The following is a 20561-nucleotide window of genomic DNA, read 5'->3' as shown; positions in this document are numbered from 1 at the left end:
CATTTTAACCTTAAATAGTCCTTATCATCATATCTAGAAAAGAAATATAAGATCTTGTATTAAAAGCTGATATTTCTGTATAGTATGTTAAAGCCTATAACAAATATAGCTTACATATATCAGAAATAGCAAATGCTTACCCATTTGTAATTGGATCTTTTCTCATGTGTTTCACAAAATCGAATGGGGTAGTTTTTATTTTTGGAATATTCTTATCAGCCACTTATTTTAACTGAAAATAATTACACTTTTACTATAATATATTTTTAATAAAAGTTAAATATGGAAATGAGTTCTTACCCCCTAGTGAAATCTTTTAAAAATGTATTCAAACATTAACGATATTAAAGAACCAGTTATCTCCAATCATTTATTAACCTTAAATAGTCCTTATCATCATATCTAGCAAAGAAATATAAGATCTTGATAAAACTTTTGATACACCATAATGCTGCTTTTTAAACCCGATAGTCCAATAAGGATAGGAGATGGCGCTTCTAACGTGATAGAGTGAGAGATCCGAGTCGGTCGGAACAATTCTCTGGTCTGAACATTTTGATCGGTCGTAACATTTTTGGTCGGGAAAAATTCCGGCCAAGCCAAGATGGCTGTTGCGCAAATGCATATTTGAATATCTCTGCATTGCATGAACCGATTTGAATGTTTGTAGTCTCGTTGGAAAACTTAGGATCGAATTATATAATGAAAGTTTTATTAGAATGTTAAAAAAATTAATCAATTTCTAAATATAGCCACCGAAAAAAAAAATTGGTCAAACTTGGCGTAAAAGTAGGTAGTGTCGCGCGGCTATATAAATTACTTGCCGCGTAACACTACTGTGTTACTTGATATTTAAAAAATTAAATAATTTTTTTAATTTCTACAGAATTTAAAGAAAATTTCCACCTTTCTCATTTTTTGAAACAGCAGCGCTTAACGGGATCCCTCACGCGTGCTTTACCGACAGTACAAGTGAATAAACAATTCGTTTAATAAAAGTCAAATGCGAGGCAAATTGCAAAAACGGGCTTCTTTATGACAAGGTGCCAATTTTAACGAGTCAATCGAGATTAAAAAAATTCAAATCGAATGAAGAATAACGCTGTACCACTGTCCCGCGTTCTTGAAGTGGAAATAACCAAAAGTAACCTCTCTTCAAGAACGCGGCACAATGGTACAGCGTTATTTTTCAACTAATTTGAGTGTTTTTAAGTTCGTTTGACTCGTTAGGACTGGCACATTGTCCTACAAACGCCCGATTGTTCAATTTGCTTCGCATTTGAATTTTATTAAACTAATTGTTTATTGACTTTAACTGTCGATAAAGAAGGCGTGAGGGATCCCGTTAACTAATAAAAAACATATATTAATATTGGAAAAATATCATAGTCAACACATTGAATTTATTGATATTTTTAATGTATTTTGCATAAATGAACTTCATAATTAATGCTCAGGCTAGTTTTTTAATGTTTTCAGTTTCACTATAATAAAAGTTTGATTAAATTTTTCATAATCAATAAACATACTTTCAACATATAAAAATAATGAAGTTAAATTTATGTTTTAATTAATTTACATTTTTTGTTTATGAACATTGGACTTTTTACCAACATCTAACTTTGCCAAACTTCAGTAACTCCATCAGCTGCTTGAGATGATACAGGAGCAAGACTGGACAAGCAATTTGTAAAGCTTCAAATAAGCTACAATCAAGCATATATTCAAAGCTGACATTGTCGTTTTGCATACGCCGTTTCTTTTTAGTACCAACCATTGTCACGTTTATGCTGCTAACTCTTGACAAAAGTGACATGGGAGATACATTGGCGAGTCGTCGTTATAACATTTCCTGTGCCAAAGTCCTCAAATGTTCGTTCGTAAATTTTTACACACTTGAAACTGGTTGGATTTCAGGTGCTGCAAAATGGAGTCGAAACAATTAGTTTTTGGACTGACTTTCCATTGAGAGTAACTGTTTGAAAGTTGATTGGGTGATATCCGCAAGGAGGTCTAGGAAGGAAGGCTCCAGGGTGACAAAAACAACGCCCAGGAAATCTGGTAAAATCAGTTTATTTGAGTTGAAAAAAAATACAAAAGAATCAAAAAGTGCTCCAAAGGAGGCTGAGCCGCAAATTGATAATCCACCCAAAGTTACAACTACGAAATCCCAACCCTGTGGTCCCCAGGTCCCCGGACAGGATTCCCCGTACCTGAGACTACCAGGCAACGAAGATAGAGAGAAAGGAAGACGATTTCTTGGAGCCCAAGAAATCGACAATGGAGCAGAAATGCGTACTAAGAGACTTAGTGGCGTCGCAGGAAGGGAGGAATGGCTAAGCTGCTAATCATACAAAAGTTTGACAGAGTCTAGAGCCTAGACTGACTGAAACGAGCCGCAATTATCACGGAACTATTGGGTATTGATATGTACAACAGACCAAAATAATAACAGCGAGAGAGAGTTCTACGCCGTGGGCCACCTATCGGCCTCTGTTGGAGGTAGGATCAAGAGAGACAGAGTGTGAGCGGGAGCGAGACGGCCTGAGAGTCCCAGACCGCTCGTACCTACACTCCGATCTCCAACAAATCCTCCCCCGCATTGACGTTCCCACGTCAATTCAGATGAATCTCGCAGATGTTGGAAATAAACTAAACTGATGTTCTAAAATTTGGAATGGTGAAACACCGTAAATAAAGACCATGGTGGAAAAGAAAAAAAAAAAAACCTTTGAGCGAAGCTCCGAATGTCCACCAATGGTCGCAGACTAACTCATTTCTTAATGATGAGTTTGGCAGTTTTCAGCTCTAACGCTGGAGTTCAACGCAAGAGCAATTTTCCTTGAGGATCCCAAGACTTCCACTGCCGATATTTCAAGACCGCATGCAATGGTATACGGTGTGTGAGCCCGAACGCCAATACGGTAACGTATTTTGCTGTACGCTCCAGCTCCTTTGCGGTAGAATCATACAGGATTCCATTCTCCCAACTGCTCGCGTATAAAACAGCTAAATCAATTGCTGGTGCTGGTGTACAAGAAGGTCCCGCTATAGGTTCCATGACCACGTCAGCTGATTCTGGTTCAGGTGGACAAGGCGGATCCAAAATGACCTGCATCCTGGAGTCCTCTTCTTCCTTCGTCGACACAAGCAAATCCGGAAGTTCAAGCAGAGAATCAACACAAGGAGCATCGTCCGAAAGACTCAAGTCACTGAAGGAAAGGTCCAGTACATCGGACGCGTTGGCTTCTTCGCCCCAAACTTCACTTAAGAACATTTCGACGTTGCCGACTAGATTAGGTACCTTGTCACTAGCCATGATTAAGGAGTACTGATTTAATAAGTAAAGCGTCAAGGTGATGAGATGTACGAGTCGGCAGATCAGAAGCCGTTGGGATTGTTTGTCAATATTTGTATTTATGCCGGGATCCTACACAGCTGGGTTAGGCTGCGTTGAATCTGTTTATTCGCTGTTTGAACCACAGCTACTCTTGCTACTGAGTCTGAACCGATTATTAAACGAATAATTCGGCCTAAGTTCCATTTGCAAGGTGGAGCGTTTGGAGTCTTAATTATAACGATGTCACCCTCACGAAAATCGTTATTTTTGATTTGCCATTTTGGACGAGATTGTAATGATTGCAGATATTCGCCCGACCATTTTTGCCAAAAGAGCTCGGTAATCCGAGTGATTGTCTGCCATCGATTTAGAGTAGATTCCTTTAAATCTAGAACGGACATTTCGGGTGGAGCGAGTAAAGAGCGACCAACCAAGAAATGCCCTGGCGTTAGACATTCTAAACTTTCAATGTCATCGCGTAAACGAGAAAGAGGTCTGGAGTGTAGACAGGCTTCAATACGACAAATTAGTGTGGTCATTTCCTCGAACGTAGGAAGAAAAGTCCCAAGAACACGCTTTAGATGATGTTTTACGCTTCGTACCCCGCTCTCCCACAATCCACCCCAATAAGGAGTGGCCACGGGAATAAATTTCCATTCTATTTCGCGTATAGGTTCAAAATCTATAGATTGCACATGTTTCAGAGAGCCTTGGAATGCAAGTTTCAATTCCTTATTTGCTCCTTGAAAATTTAACCCGTTATCAGAGTAAATCACCGCGGGTTTACCACGACGTGAAGTAAAACGAGCTAGAGCTGCCAAAAATGCATCCGTATCATATTTGGAGACAAGCTCAAGATGGGTGGCACGAGTAGCCATGCATACAAAAACAGCTATATAACACTTAACTGATTTCGAGTTTCGGCCTTGATGCAGTTTTACAAGGAAGGGCCCGGCGTAATCAATGCCAGTATGTTCAAACGGATGGCTACGGTTTACTCGAGCAGTAGGCAAAGATCCCATGAATTGTGTTCCTAGCTTGGCACGCTGACGAACGCAAGTGACACACCTATGTATTATGCTTTTCGCAGCGTTTCGTGCATTGATCACCCAATACTTTTACCGCAATACTGTTAACGTAAGCTGTAGGCCACCGTGCAAGGTCGTGATATGTATATGTCGAATGAGCAGCTCGGTTAAATAATTAGTTGGCAAAATAATGGGATGCTTTTGGTTGTCTGACAAAAATGAGTGTTGCAGACGCCCACCTACTCGTAGAATTCCTTGCGCATCTAAAAATGGTGCAAGAGAAAGTAATCGAGAACTTGACGGAACTGACCTTTTGCCTTGCAACGTCAATATATCGTTTAAGAAAGCAGCAGCTTGAATTATTTTCACAACACGCAGTGTTGCAGTGCGTAGCTCGAGAGCTGACAAGTGAGCGTGTTGACAAACATTTTTTCTACGCGCTCGATCTATAAATCGCAACACGTAGCTAACAACACGGATTAGTTTTGTCCACGACGAATAGTTATGAAGAAATGACGGTAAATCGCGTGTGACATGATTTGTATATATCGAGGAGGTCTTTATTTCCTCGTTGGTTTCAAACATTAAAGGAGAATTTTCCGATGACGTTTCCCGAATTATAGAGGGTCCTTCCCACCAAAGCGTACAATGTATTAATTGGCTTGGATTAATCCCTCGCGAGTTGAGATCTGCAGGATTGGACTTAGTATTGACATAAGACCAATGAGCCTCTGGTAGACTTGACTGTATATATTCGACTCGGTTGGCTACAAAAGCTTTCCATTTTGACGAATGTTGTGCACTCCAAGCCAGCACGATTTGTGAATCAGAAAAACAAAAAATGTCATGCACTGAACGTTTAAGTGATGACTTGATATGAAGCATTAGTTTAGTCAAATAAGCAGCGGCCACTAGTTCAAGACGAGCAATGCTAATTGCTTTAAGAGGGGGCACTTTGACTTTTGCCATTACGAGGCTGACTGAGGTTTGACTATCACTATTGGTGAATTTGGCATACACCACAGCACTATAGGATACATTTGAAGCATCACAGAACCCATAGAGTTCTAATTTATCTGCTGCACTAAGTTGACCATTCCAGCGCGGGATATTGATTTTTGTTAATTCGCACATTTGCGAGTAATAAGACATCCATTTGGATTGGATAGGCTCGGGAACCTCGTCATCCCAATTAAGTTTGAGCAACCATGTGGATTGCATTATTTGCTTTAACACAATGGTGAACGGTGAGATCCAGCCTAAAGGATCGTAAATCTTCGCGTTTTCCGAGAGTAACATGCGCTTTGTTAACTTAGTGATGGAAGAAGGCGAGATTATAAACTGAAATGAATCAGAGCTGGTATACCAAGATATGCCCAGCACTTTGCTAGTTTCGTTAAAATTTTCGCTATTAAAATTAAGATTAGCGTTACTAGAATCATTAGGAATTTCTTGGAGAGCTGTGCTTGCTGAATTGAAGGCCCATTTACTGAGCTCAAATTTACCTTTATCCAACAACTGAACTAATTGAGATTGGATATCGCGTAAATCTGCAAGGTTGTTAGCTCCAAAAAGAATGTCATCGACATAGATTGATTGAAGTAAGATGGACTTCGCGTCTGGGAAGTCATCACCGTGTTGATTTGCGAGTTCCTGCACTACCCGTGAAGCTAAAAACGGTGCAGGTCCGGTACCGTATGTGACCGTGTTCAATTGATATGCTTGAGTATTACCAGAATCATCTTTCCAAATTATAGATTGGAATTTTCTGTCTTCCGGACGAATTAGAATTTGGCGGAACATTTTAACAATATCTGTTATACCAACAAAACGAAAATCACGCCAATTCATAAGAATGGCTGTTATATCCTTTTGTAGTTTTGGCCCTACTAAGAGTACGTCGTTGAGTGATAGACCACTCTTAGTTTTAGCGGACGCGTTAAATACGACACGTATTTTCTGCTTTCCATTTTCGAGCTTAAATACTGCGTGATGAGGCAGGTAAACCAAGGAGTCTGTGTCAATCGCGTTTGTTGTGACCTTCTCCATATGTCCTAGCTGCTCGTATTCTCTAATGAATTTAGCATAGCTTTCGGACTGCTCAGGAGATTTGTTAATACGACAGAGAACTCGCTTTAAAGCTGATTCGGCTATGCTGCGAGAGGCTCCCAGTGCCGATTTGGAGAACTCTGTCTTGAAAGGCAATGCAACCTGATAGCGGCCTGATGGTAATTGAGTAACGTTACTCGCGAAAATGTCCTCGCATAATTGATCTTCAGGGGTCAAACTATAGGTGCTAGTAACTTCTTCAATCTCCCAAAAATCTCGAAGTGTTTTATCGAAGTCACAACAATGAAGAACGTTTACTGTTGCAGTATGCATGTGCGACGTAAGTGTACCATACACAACCCAGCCAAATAACGAATCTTGTGCTATCAGTGCACGGTTCGATGAATGAATTATTTGATTCAGTAAAAGCTGAGGGCAATAATCTGCACCAATTAAAATATCAATTGGATTTTTAACAGAAGCATATTCGTCCACGAGGTCCAGAGAACCTAATTGAGGGAATTCAAGAGGTGAATACGACCGAGGACTATAATTCGTGATTTTTGGTAAAATTAATGCCGTCACCTTGAGTGAGGCCTGATCGTGTTTGACTGACTGTAAGATGAGTTCAGCTTTGCTCGAGACGTTACGTACCGCACCTCCTGTGACTCCGTAAATCGTTGCATTAACTTTGCGGCGTGTAACTCTTAATAACTGGGCTAGATTTTCCGTCATGAACAATGTTTGTGAGCCCGGGTCGACTAAGCCTCTAATCATAATTTGACGGCCATTTGGTGCTGTAGCGCGTGCGAGAAAAGTAGCAAGGAGTGTCGTGCGTTCATCCATGGCACTCACATGAGCAACAACAGAAGTCGAAGACTGATCAATGGTTTGAAGACTCGTGGGTGAAGCAGCTTGAGATGAATTACGTTGAGGCGTCGGATTAGCTTGTTTCTCAAAATGCAAAAGCGTATGATGTGCCTTGGAACATTTTTTACACCGAGAATTACTTCGGCAAGACGATATCGAATGTCCAGGTCTCAAGCAATTGTTACAAAGTGAGTTATTTTGCGCTGCTTTATATCTGGCTTGAGGATTCAAGGCAATAAAGCTGTTGCATTGATAGAGAGGATGATCCGCGTCGCAATAAAAGCATTTTGGTTTATCCACGATTACGTTGAGTGATTTCAACGACTTAGGACGAGAAGTTTTATCAGTAGTTTGTTTACTACCTTTGAATTTATTACTAATAGATTCGAGCATATTAATCTGCTCGGTGATGAACTCTAAAAACTGAGTGAAAGAAGGATATTTCAATACACGTCTTATTTCCTTCTCCCATTCCACAGTGATAACTTGATCTAGCTTGTTTGAGAGGATGTGGACCAATATGGCACTCCAACCATCAACTGGATATCCTAATGTCCTCAGCGAGTCTAGCGCAACTATAGTTGTATCGCGTAGTGTTTTCATGGACATGAGATTGTCAGCGAAGACTTTCGGAATGAGCGTTAGTTTGCTAAGAAGGTTGGACGTAATAATTCGTTCATTTGTATACCTAGTCACTAATGCATTCCATGCTGTTAAGTAACTATCGTTACTGGCGGCTAAGGATCGAATTACTGAGCTAGCTTCTCCTTGAAGACATGCCTTTAAATAATGAAACTTTTGAACACCTGGTAATGTCGAATTATCGTGAATCATTGATTTGAAAGAGTCATAGAAGGTTGACCACTCAGAATAGTCACCACTAAATTTGGGTAAATCTAACTTAGGAAGTTTCAACGAGGGAGCATGGGTCCGCCCTGCAGTGACAGGAGCGACTTACTCACCGCTTAAATTCTCGATTTGCTCTAAAATGTATTCTTGCGCAGTCAAATACGCCGTCATAGCTCGCTCATAAGTATTCTGCGTCGTATAGTTAAACTATTGCAAATCTTTTTCCGATAAATGATTAGTGATCGTCACATGATTCGTTTGTATTTTCGCGAGAATTTCCTTGGCACTAGCCAGACGACCATTTAAATAAGGGACGGTAAAATTACCTATACCACGCTTTTTGGTGTTGACCAGTAGCCGTTCTAATTCTGAGCAATAAAGACTAACGTGACCTGCGCACATGAGTATTTCCTCCTGCGTTACCATTTTGCCACCAGAGACACTCCCCCAGTCACCTCGAAGAATCACCAATCAAAATTCAACTCAATTGAATATGTACCGGTTATATCCGGCTCGAAGGACCAGAAATTTGTTTGAAAGTTGATTGGGTGATATCCGCAAGGAGGTCTAGGAAGGAAGGCTCCAGGGTGACAAAAACAACGCCCAGGAAATCTGGTAAAATCAGTTTATTTGAGCTGAAAAAAAATACAAAAGAATCAAAAAGTGCTCCAAAGGAGGCTGAGCCGCAAATTGATAATCCACCCAAAGTTACAACTACGAAATCCCAACCCTGTGGTCCCCAGGTCCCCGGACAGGATTCCCCGTACCTGAGACTCCCAGGCAACGAAGATAGAGAGAAAGGAAGACGATTTCTTGGAGCCCAAGAAATCGACAATGGAGCAAAAATGCGTACTAAGAGACTTAGTGGCGTCGCAGGAAGGGATGAATGGCTAAGCTGCTAATCATACAAAAGTTTGACAGAGTCTAGAGCCTAGACTGACTGAAACGAGCCGCAATTATCACAGAACTATTGGGTATTGATAAGTACAACAGACCCAAATAATAACAGCGAGAGAGAGTTCTACGCCGTGGGCCACCTATCGGCCTCTGTTGGAGGTAGGATCAAGAGAGACAGAGTGTGAGCGGGAGCGAGACGGCCTGAGAGTCCCAGACCGCTCGTACCTACACTCCGATCTCCAACAGTAACCGTGCATTTTTGCATCCATACCAATGACTAGTATACTGCCTTTGGCCTAGAATACTAGCATAGGTAACAGAGGAAAACAATTAACAGTTATTAACTCAATTCTTCAGAATTTCATCCAATGAGTGTCATCCTTAAATTATGGCTGAGCAATTGATGACGTTTTTCTGAATATTGGCTTATTCTTACTTTGCCAATCTTTTCATGCTTTCATCTTTGTCTGTTTCAAGTACCAGAATACAGGAGTGAAAAGCCCAATTGTTGATTCAACTCGAATAGTCAGTATGTGAGCGAACCTTCTTCCTTGGATTTTTAATTCTATTGTACCAAATGTATTTAAGTCGAAGCACAAGTATTACTATTTGCTATAATACACTTGCACAGTGACTGTAAAATATTAAATGATAACATCTGAGTAAACCTAAAATCAAATTCATCATTTAAATATCTCAAATCTTCAAAGAAAATAATATTTTAAAGAAACATGAATCATTCCATTTGTTAATCAACATTTTACTTTTTACCAACATCTGACTTTGCGAAACTTCAGTAACTCCATCAGCTGCTTGAGATGATACAGGGGCATGACTGGAAAAGCAATTCGCAAAGCTTTGAATAAGCTACAATTAAGCATATATTCAAAGCTGACATTATCGTTTTGCATACCACGTTTCTTTTTGGCACCAATCATTGTTACATTTATGCTGGTAACTCTTGACAAAGGCGGCATGGGATATACATTGGCGAGTCGTCCTTATAATATTTCTTGTGCTAGAGTCCTCAGATGTTCGTTTCGCTAATTTCTATACACTGTTGAAACTGGTCGGATTTCTGGTGCTGCTAAATGTAGTGGAAACCATTAATTTTTGGACTGACTTTCAATCGAGTGCAACCGTGCATTTTTTTATCCATACCAATGACCAGTATACTGCCTTTGGCCTAGCATACGAGCATATAGGTAACAAAGGAAAACAATCAAGTTATTAACTTAATTTAACAGAATTTCATCCAATGAATCTCATCTTTAAAATATGGCTGAGCAATGGATGACGTTTTTCTGAATATTGGCTTACTCTTACTTTGTCAATCTTTCAATGCTTTCATCCTTGCCTGTTTCAAATACCAGAATGCAGGAATGAAAAGTCCAATGTTTGATTCAACTTCAATAGTCAGTATGTGAGCGAACCTTCTTCCTTGGATTTTTAATTCTATTGTACCAAATGTATTTAAGTCAAAGTACAAGTATTACTATTTGCTATAATACACTTGCACAGTGACTGTAAAATACTAAATGATAACACTATGAGTAAGCCTAAAATCAAATTCATCATTTAACAATCTTAATCTTCAAAGAAAATAAATATTTGAAGGAACATGAAACATCTCAGTTACTTACCAGTATTTGATTTTGCTCCATCTTTATTATCTTTATTGCTTGTTGACCTAACTTCTGTAATATTTGGTTGTCTTCGCATCTTTTGTAAACATCTACTATCGTATAATTTGTTCAAATCCAAATACTGGTCAACTTGTATTTTACGTAAATGAAGATTCTTTGGAATGTTTCATATCTTTCAAATAAGCATTGCCATAATTTAATCTGAAATATTTGTTCGTATATGATTGTCAAATAACTCCATCCGCTTTTTTGTTTTTTTGAAATTCGCAGCTATGTACAAAGTGTTGCATAGCTCTTATCCAGTGATATTATATATTATTTAAAAGCCCTTGAAATGACCTTTAAAACGCCGCTAAGTATAATTAGATTGCATATTGCGTTCAGCTGTTATATACGTGTAAACATGGAGTTCACTAACGCCGAAATTCGCGCTAGTTTGAAGTTTTTCTTCGTACAAGGCAAATCTGCTAGAGAAACGTTTCGTGAGATTAATGGTGTTTTGGGGGATGGAGCTGTATCGCTTCGAACCGCGGCGGAATGGTTTCGACGATTCAGAGCCGGTGAAAACGACACCATGGATAAGCCAGCGGGCGGAAGACCTGTGACGACTAACACAGATAAAATCAAAGAAATCATTGAGTTAAGGAGGTTGGGTATATCACTAGCGGGGTAAGCGGTGAGAGGGGTATGTCTATGCTTATACACAGGCGTTCAGTATAGTATCCAACGTTAGATAAAAAAATTTAATATTGTTTAGTACGCTTTTTTCGTGGCAGTTTATAATCAAATCGTGTATAAACATCTTTTTTAAATATTAAATATAAAATAATCCATGTTTTATATGAATAAAAGTTTATTTTTATTAATTTGAAGTTCTTTGAAATATCTGGAAAGTTTGGCAACGTCGCATTGTTTCAACTCATTTTGTGCATCTGTCAGATTGGCGACACTGGCACCGACTGAACAGTGTTTAAATTTGAGGAAAATGCAGCGATTGCCCAGATATAAAGGTAAAGTCATGACCGAAAAACAATATAAAAGACGATTGAGCCAGATACAAAGTGGTAACAGGAGAAAGAAAAAAATACAGTGTGATGAAATTGATAAATCTGAGTGCATCGTTGAAGGACGCCGTATTGTTGAATTAAAGGTTATGGCACAACATCTCTATTGCTCATTTTGTAAAGAAATTCTCTCTCTTGACGACACGGAAAGAGAAGTACGAAAAGGCCTAGCATCTTTATTAACAGTGAGATGTTCAAAATGTCTTGCAACAACTGTAGTGCCAACCAGCAAGGTGCACAAAGGAGTATCAGGTCTATATGAAAAATATGATACTAATTCAAAAGCTGTTCTTGGTACGTACCTTTCAATTTGTGTATAATGTAAATAAAATTACATACAAATAATATATTTCAATAACGTTATTCTTTAGGTGCCATCCATTCTGGACTTGGGTATACATCAATAAACAAATTTCTAAGTGTGATGAATCTACCTAATATGTCGAACAAAACTTTTAAAAATTATGAACGAGAAATCGGACCTGTTGTTGAGAGCGTTGCCAAGGATAGTTGCATAGAAGCCTGTGACGAGGAAAGGCAGTTAACGATATCTCAATTAGAAGATTTAAAAAAACGTTTGTAAGTTAATATAAAATGAAACATGTCAAGAATAAGACAATTAGATACTGAACTCTCATAATCTCTTAATAAATTTTAAAATTCCAAAACTACAGATGAATTAAAATAAATTAATTTTTAATGTATATATATTATAATCTTAGTGTACAAAATAAGTATTTACGACTGATAATGTATTGAGATAATTGATTTTAGTTTATTCGAATAAACGATTCTAATCAAATACTATAAAAAGTGTTAAACAATTATTACATATATGGTATGCTACACATATTATATCTTCGAAAGCCAAAATTCAGGATTTTCAATTTTTCACTCACCGTAGAATTAATTCAGATTACAGCTTAAAGGACACTTTTGCTTTGATATACTATAAATGTATATATTCATGGTCTAATTATGGGAATTTGAAAATGAATTAAATTTGAAAAAAGTAGATCTATCAAAGCAAAAAAGGCCTTTGATGATTCAATATGAGGTATGTCTACGGTAAATCAAAAATTGAAATTCTTATAATTTGGCTTTCAAAGACAGGTTATACCTGGCATATGGTAATATAATATTGTTTGATACATTTTACAGTTTTTTCAGTTAATATAATTATTTAATGAAATATTTAAATAATTTTGTTAATTTCAAGTATATATATAATTATATTTTCATTTTCTGTTATTTTCACAGACCTGACTCCATACCTCTACTTTTTCTTACTCCTGAAAGATTTGATTCACCTTTATCCAACATCACACCAAGTTCAACATGTCTCCATTCAATTGCACAAATTAATCCCATAGCAGTAGATTTGTCAACTATTACACAGTCAGTGTCTTCAGTAGAAAAGCAACTAGAAAATCAAGTTACAGTATCATCAGCTTCATCGACTAGTTTACCATCAGTATTGGTCACAGAAAATAGTAGTACACCATCTTTAACTGCTGACATAAATAATAATGAAAAAATTCGAGTTTTTGCCAGTTTCGACATGGGTTGGCACACACGAGGTTCAGGTTATCAGTACGATAGTTTGAGTGGGGTAGGTCATCTTATTGGTAGTCAATCTGGTAAAGTTATTGATTATGCTACAAGGAATAGAAAGTGCAGAATGTGCGATCAGGGGCATGCAAAATCGGATCATGATTGCCGATTGAATTATTATGGAACAGCAAAAGCTATGGAGCCAGATGTAGCTGTAGAACTAGTCACTCGAAGCACAACGTTGAAAGACAAAAATATTGAAGTAGGAGTTTTCATCGGAGATAACGATAGTACTAGTATTTGTGCAATAAAAAAAGCTGCAAATCATGACATCATAAAACAGTCTGATAAAAATCACACATCAAAGGGTGTAAAAAGTTTATTGTATAAACTCGACAAAAGTAAAGATCCTGATAAGGAAATGACATCGGAAACGATTAAATATCTTCATAAATGTTTCACGTATGCCATGGCTCAGCATCAGGGAAAAGTCTCAGGAATGGCAGCAGCGATAAAAAATATTCCTTATCATGCATTTAATATGCATGATAACTGTGGTGAATGGTGCGGATATGTACAAAACAAAGAAAATTATGAACACAGTAAAGTAATAGGGGGTTTGAAAAATAAAATATTATTTGAAGAGTTAAAGAATATATTTTATAAATTATCTGAAAATGCTGAGACGTTTGTATCTTGCGCTTCGACACAAGGAAACGAAAGTTTAAATAATATTATATGTAGAAAAGCTCCAAAAGGTGTTCCATATGAATGCTCCGAGTCATATGATTATAGAGTTGCTTGTTCTGTAGCACAAAAGAATCGAGGAGAGCAATATGTTCAAGACACATTGAATAAATGTAGCTTCAGTCCTGGGTCCCATCTATCCAAACATATTCAAAGGGTTACAAAATACAGCAAAATACGAGCTGAGAAAGCAAAAACACCAAGATTCAAATTACATCGTCATACGCTCAAAAGAAATCGTACGCAATTAAAAAATAAACGTGAAGCCATAGAAGGACAAATGTATGAAAATAATATCGGATTGTTTTACATACCTACAGATATTGCAACTGTTAACAACGAAATAAATGATGAAATTAATGATAATCCCTTAGCAATAATTATATTTGATATTGAAACTGGAGGTTTTTCAATGACAGATGATATTTTGCAAATTGCTTCGAAATATAAACTTACCGTTTTTAATCGCTACGTTAACCTTCTAAAATTATTAATTCTAAAGCATCAGCCGTTCATGGTTTGACAAATGAAAATAACGAGTTGTATCTACGAGGAGTAAGAGTGCAGTCTTTACCTATGAAAATTGTTTTAGATGAATTATTGACTTTTTTAAGCAAAATATACAAATCTTGTATACTTGTCGCACATAACAGTAATTTTGATGTGCCTCGACTTTTATTAAAACTAAGATCAGCTTCTTTGATAGAAAAATTTAATACAATTGTTGTAGGATTTGTTGATACTTTAAGTCTATTCAAAAAACGCTTTCCTGAGAAGAAAGGAAAAAACACATTAACATTAACTGCATTAGCTAAAGAATTAGACAACCTGAAAGAATTAGTACCTGTTATGAATGCACATGATGCATTATATGACGTTATCTTATTAGAAAAATTAGTTAACAAATTTTTTACGTACGATGAATTAGTCGAAAATGTAAAGACTGTTGATTATTATATACAAAAAATAGATAAGGAAAGAGATAGTAAAATATTTATTCAAAGTTTAAATCCCCTTTTTAGCGTCGTGTCAAAAACGATAATAAAAAAAATGGCTTTCGCAGCTATATCTTATGATAAATTATTAAAAGAGTACCAAAAAGATGAACAGAGTGTGATAGACTTACTTGAACAAAAAGCTAATGGTAAACCTCAAGTAATAAAAAGTAAGAAAATTATAAGGAGCATTTTAAATTATTTTAAAAATATACAGTCAAAATGTTAGTTTCAGAATTTAATTAACCAAATATTGAGTAGTCAGTAATTATTTAAATAATGTTCATTTATTGTTTGCTTTAAATTCAGTTTGTATGAAGTTCTATAATAAACCAAAGTGATTCAACACAAATTATTTCATAAATATATTATTTAAAGAACAAATCCTGATAATCATGGCATTACACAAGAGCTTTGTATAAAAAATATTTGTCTTAATAAGCACTGCATGAATAAAATAAAAAATATAACATAAATTACAATTGATCTTATATATAAGCAGAAGCAAACGCGTCACACCGTTTGAATAGTTCACATGCGCGAGCCAGTTGCGCGGTCCATTACATGATCTAGCAGACACCTCAGCGTTGCCACGTTTCTTTACATTAGCCGGCCATTTGTCCAATAATTACGAAAATATTTTCTCTGAATTCAATTATCTATATAACTACATTGTAAGTATACCTTATTTTTTTTTCTAAACATTCAGAAATCCTTGAAGTTTCTATTGCAACTTTGCTTTTCAACAGTTTATCATTTTTAACAAAATTATTTAAGAATGATGTAAGGTTTAAGTTTTTGCCCATAAGAGCCCATATATAAGAGCACTACTTTGATATAGATTTTCTCGGTAACTACATTGACAATCCTTTTCAAACTTTTACACAATCTTTTTTCTATACTTAGCAATAAGTTAAAAGAAGTTTCAAAAGTTTTTAATCATTTTTAATTTAGTACCCAACCTCCTTAAACAGGCATGTGGCATCTCGTGACATCGCACAGGAGATGGGAGTGAGTCATCAATCAATCTTAAACTATCTGCGGAAGGCTGGATACAAAAAAATGCTTGATGTTTGGGTGCCACATGATTTGACTCAAAAAAACCTTCTGGACCGAATCAACGCCTGCGATATGCTGCTGAAACGGAACGAACTCGACCTATTTTTGAAGCGGATGGTGACTGGTGATGAAAAGTGGATTACCTACGACAACATTAAGCGAAAACGGTCGTGGTCAAAAGCCGACGAATCGTCTCAAACTGTGGCTAAGCCGGGATTGACGGCCAGAAAGGTTTTACTGTGTGTTTGGTGGGATTGGAGGGGAATCATCCATTATTAGTTGCTCCCATATGGTCAAACGCTTAACTCAACCATCTATTGCGAACAATTGGACCGCTTGAAGCAGGCGATCGACCAGAAGCGTCCTGAATTGGCCAACAGGAAAGGTGTAGTGTTCCACCAAGATAAGGCCAAACCACATTCTTCGTTGATGACGCGTCAAAAGCTACGAGAGCTCGGATGGGAGGTTTTATTGCATCCACCATATAGCCCAGACATGGCGCCCAGCGATTATCACCTGTTCCTGTCGATGGCGAACGCCCTTGGTAGTGTAAAGTTAAATTCAAAAGAAGCTTGTGAAAAGTGGCTGTCCGAGTTTTTCGCAAATAAGGAGGGAGGCTTCTACGAGAGGGGTATTATGAAGTTGCCGTCTAGATGGCAACAGATTATCGAACAAAACGGCGCATATTTGAAATAAATCCGATCCCAGTAAGTTTTTTTATAAAGCATTGAATAAATAACAAAACAAGCGGAAGGGAGTTATTTGACAATCTATATAACCTATCGGATAGTTACAATCAATATCAGTTTAAAGAAAAGAAAAAGCAAAACATGCATTTGATTAATGATTTCAATACCTGAAAGTTTAGCATATGATTATTAAATACCTTAACAATTTCTTTCAATTAATATCCTCCTGATAATGACCGATGCACATTAATGTTGAAAGTATACTTCTCATATGCACAGAGTTGTAAATATTAATCTTATTTAATCCAGTCAGCTCTATCGTCATCAATGAAAATGAAAATGTTCTGTTTTGATTTAATCTGAAATAGAAAGACCACAAAGTACCACAAAGTACCACAAAGTATACTACATCCTGCATTTTAAAATATAATGTTATGCTTATCTAATTCGCGAATCCTTCAATCACTGTTAATTGAATTTATTTGTGATTGTAGAAATTTAACAGATGCAATATCGCAACACGATGAATAACCTCACATTACAATTTACACAGTTCAATATAGTCACCGAATTAATTATCGATTATATCGATTTTAATTGACAGTTCACAACCATATATAGTTTGGTCGTTGAGTCTATTATGTTGGAAGCGTTGTGAAAATGACGTCATTTTTTTTAGCGACCAACTTCAGCCCGAGACATACATACATCCTGACTGGAGAAGAAGATTATGAAGAAGAATCTTAATTTTCGATATATATATATATAGCTAACTGAGTATGAGATCTCTGGATAGCGTGAACCAATTTTGATGTTTTTAGGCGCAAATGAAAGCTTTTTCAAAACCATTTTAAAAAAAGCTTTACTTAAATAATGGCAATGGATTATTCGCGAAAAAAAATCGGTTTGAAAATTGGGACGCCCCAACTAGCTGTATAAGAGAGTAGTGCCTCAACGGCGGTATAGGCATGACTTTTTCTACTTTTATGTACTTGCCATCAAGACACTACCGTGTCTCTTGATTTATTGAGATTTTGCACTTTTTTATTCTCTATTCTCTTTAATTGAATTATAAAATAAATCTTTTGTATAAATTAGGTCTTATTTCAAAAATTATAAAAGCGATGAAAGCTATAAGGGAAAACTAATAATATTTGTAGAAAATTAGAAAAAAAAATTTCTTTAAATACATCAACATTGCCATGTCTTTAAAATTAAACCTAAAGTTGCTATATGACCATATACTATATTCTTTATGTATGTAAACAAAAGTACACTCAAATTTACTATATATAATAGCATGCACATTTGACAGTTTTGCACAGTTGTACACTATTTTAACCTAAAACATACTTTAAAAAAATACTTTTTATTCTTGTAAAAATCTTTAATTTGTTTAAATGATAAAAGAAAGTGGGGGGGGGGGGGCGGTTTCAAGCATTTATAAATTTTGGTTAGAGCGTAATATAAGGGAATTATTTTTTTTTAATTTATTTCCACTGTATATTCTGGTCGATAGATCAAAATAAAAAGGAAACTTTTTTAAGAACCACCATATAACATACAAGGTTCTTTTCTCTAAATGCTGAATACAGGAAATTTGAGTTATTTGACAATAGCACCTATACATATATGTAGAGGTGAACAAACAAGGATCGAGAATAAAATTATTTATTATATTATGGGCAAGATACAAATTAAAATGGTTAGATGCTCGCCGCTCTGTAGTCCAAGTCTAACTAACTCGCCTATGCGCTCTCGCGGGATCGTCGCTCAATATAATTCTTTGAATTACAACGGTCGACGGATTCACGGAAAATAAACAAAACAGTCAACCATCGCGTAGAAAGAACTTAGTATCATAATGTAAAATAACACAACGACTATACTATTAAGACGTCTTTCAAATCCCACATTCGGCCATTTCTGCTCATTCTTCGGTCCCTGAAGAAATTCTATAGGGTTTCATGTAATCAGCAGCAGTAGAAGTAATCTTCGGTCCTTCAGTGTTATCGTCAATTTTTAAAACTTCATAGCGATTATTTCGCTTGACTTGAGTAACTTTATACGGGCCTAAAAACTTATTCTTGATTTTTAATTCTGGCCCGAACTGAGTACGTTTTATAAAGACCAAATCGCCTTCCTGATAAATTGTAGCTGGTTTGCAACTTTTATTATGTGTACGCCTATTTTCTTCTTGGATTTTTATAATATTTCCCTTAGCCAACCGTCTTAATTCGTCTCGATCGGTACAATATACTTCCAAGTTCTCTTGTTCCAATATCTCCTTAATTTTCAGGTCTTCTCGTTGCTTCAACTTGGTACTTGTCAAAACTTCAAAAGGACTCATTCCAATGCTTCTTCGGAAGGTACTATTAATCGCTCGTTGCATCCTGGACGTAAATTTATACCATTTAGTGACATCGGCTTCTGCTAATATAGTCAACATAGGTATAATTTTTCGATGGATGCTTTCAACTTGTCCGTTGCCGCGTGGAACTCCAGTTACTATGGTGATATGCTCAATATTTTCTTGCGAACAATATTCACTAAATTCATGTGCAGTAAATGCACTCTCTCTGTCTGTTATCATTCGCGCAGGATTTCCAAAAACTTGCTGTTGCACATTCAACTTATCTATAGTCTCTTTAGCACTAGTGGTTTTGGTTGGATACATCCAAACGAATTTCGAGAAATCATCGAATATTACCAATAAATACTTATACAGTTTACAAGTCGCTGCCATGGGTCGTGAATGATCCACATCGTATGTCGTTAAAGGTGTATCGCCCTTCGGTATTGGATTCAATTCGCCTTCTTTTTTACCTTTCTTTCTTTCAGCCATAATGCATGGTATACAACACTCAATGACATTAGTAATCTTTTCTTCCAACTTGGGAATATAGTAATCCTTTCTTATTTCTTCTAACATTTTTCTCTTTCCGAAGTGTCCATTTTCATGTATTTGTTTGATTAATTCTATTTGTATACTCGTTGGAATAACAACTGCGTCAGATCTTCCCAGTTGCTTGAACAAAATACCATTTTTCAGATAATAATTATCGTATGGTTCCTTTTCCAGAAGTTGCTTAATCACTCATCCGTTCTTCTTTTTCTTGTTCCTTTTTAATCAATTCAGTTAGTTTTGTATCAACTATCATGATTGGTCGTCTACTTAATGCGTCTGCATGCTTCAATTGACTACCTCTACGGTGTTCTATCGTATATGTAAATTGTTCTAGCGTCAATGCCCAACGGGAAACTTTAGCCGGCAAATCCTTCTTTAGTAATGTTTTTTGGAAAGCCTCACAATCGGTAATAATCTTGAAGGATATTCCCAACAGATAAGTACGAAACTTCTTAACTGCATTTGCGATAGCAGGTACTTCCAATTCATAAGAATGCAATTTACTCTCTGCATCCGAAGTCTTCCTACTCATGTAATGCACCACATGTAGATCTTTCTCGTGTGTTCTTTTTTGGAGTAGAACAGCTCCAAACCCTTCTTTGCACGCATCCGTATGCAGTTCTGTGATTGATGTCGGATCATAAATTCGTAATACAGGTTCGCTTGTTAGCTTGTCTTTTAACATATTAAACGCGATCTTTTGATTTCTGTCGAATATAAAATTTTGATTCGTCTTTAGTACATCAGGTAAGGGTCGTGCTATTTTCGCATAACCCTTGATAAATTTTCTAAAGTATCCGGTCAGTCCCAGGAAACTTTGTATTTCTTTCTTTGATCTTGGTTCCGGAAAACACTGTACAGCCTTA

General features: G+C 36.7%; 2 protein-coding genes across 2 annotated transcripts; one reads left to right on the top strand and one right to left on the bottom strand.

Moving 5' to 3' along the window:
• Nucleotides 1–3417: 3417 nt before the first annotated feature.
• Nucleotides 3418–8562, bottom strand: LOC136775070 (uncharacterized). The gene is made up of 3 exons (XM_066729547.1): nucleotides 8463–8562; nucleotides 4463–8222; nucleotides 3418–4408 (listed from the first exon to the last, which is right to left on the bottom strand). The coding sequence occupies exons 1-3, from the start codon at nucleotides 8560–8562 to the stop codon at nucleotides 3418–3420; spliced, it is 4851 nt and encodes a 1616-aa protein (XP_066585644.1).
• A 3102-nt stretch (nucleotides 8563–11664) lies between these two features.
• On the top strand, nucleotides 11665–12326 carry LOC136775175 (uncharacterized). The gene is made up of 2 exons (XM_066729695.1): nucleotides 11665–12037; nucleotides 12115–12326. Exons 1-2 carry the CDS (start codon nucleotides 11665–11667, stop codon nucleotides 12324–12326), a joined length of 585 nt encoding a protein of 194 aa, XP_066585792.1.
• Nucleotides 12327–20561: the final 8235 nt, after the last annotated feature.

Source organism: Prorops nasuta, unplaced genomic scaffold (assembly GCF_024137725.1).
Source record: "Prorops nasuta isolate Cenicafe-Biocafe unplaced genomic scaffold, Cenicafe_Pnas_1.2 PNAS00007, whole genome shotgun sequence".
NCBI classification, from domain to species: Eukaryota; Metazoa; Arthropoda; class Insecta; order Hymenoptera; family Bethylidae; genus Prorops; species Prorops nasuta.
The sequence above is the reverse complement of the archived record's forward strand: the minus strand, read 5'-3'. Positions and strand labels throughout refer to the sequence as shown.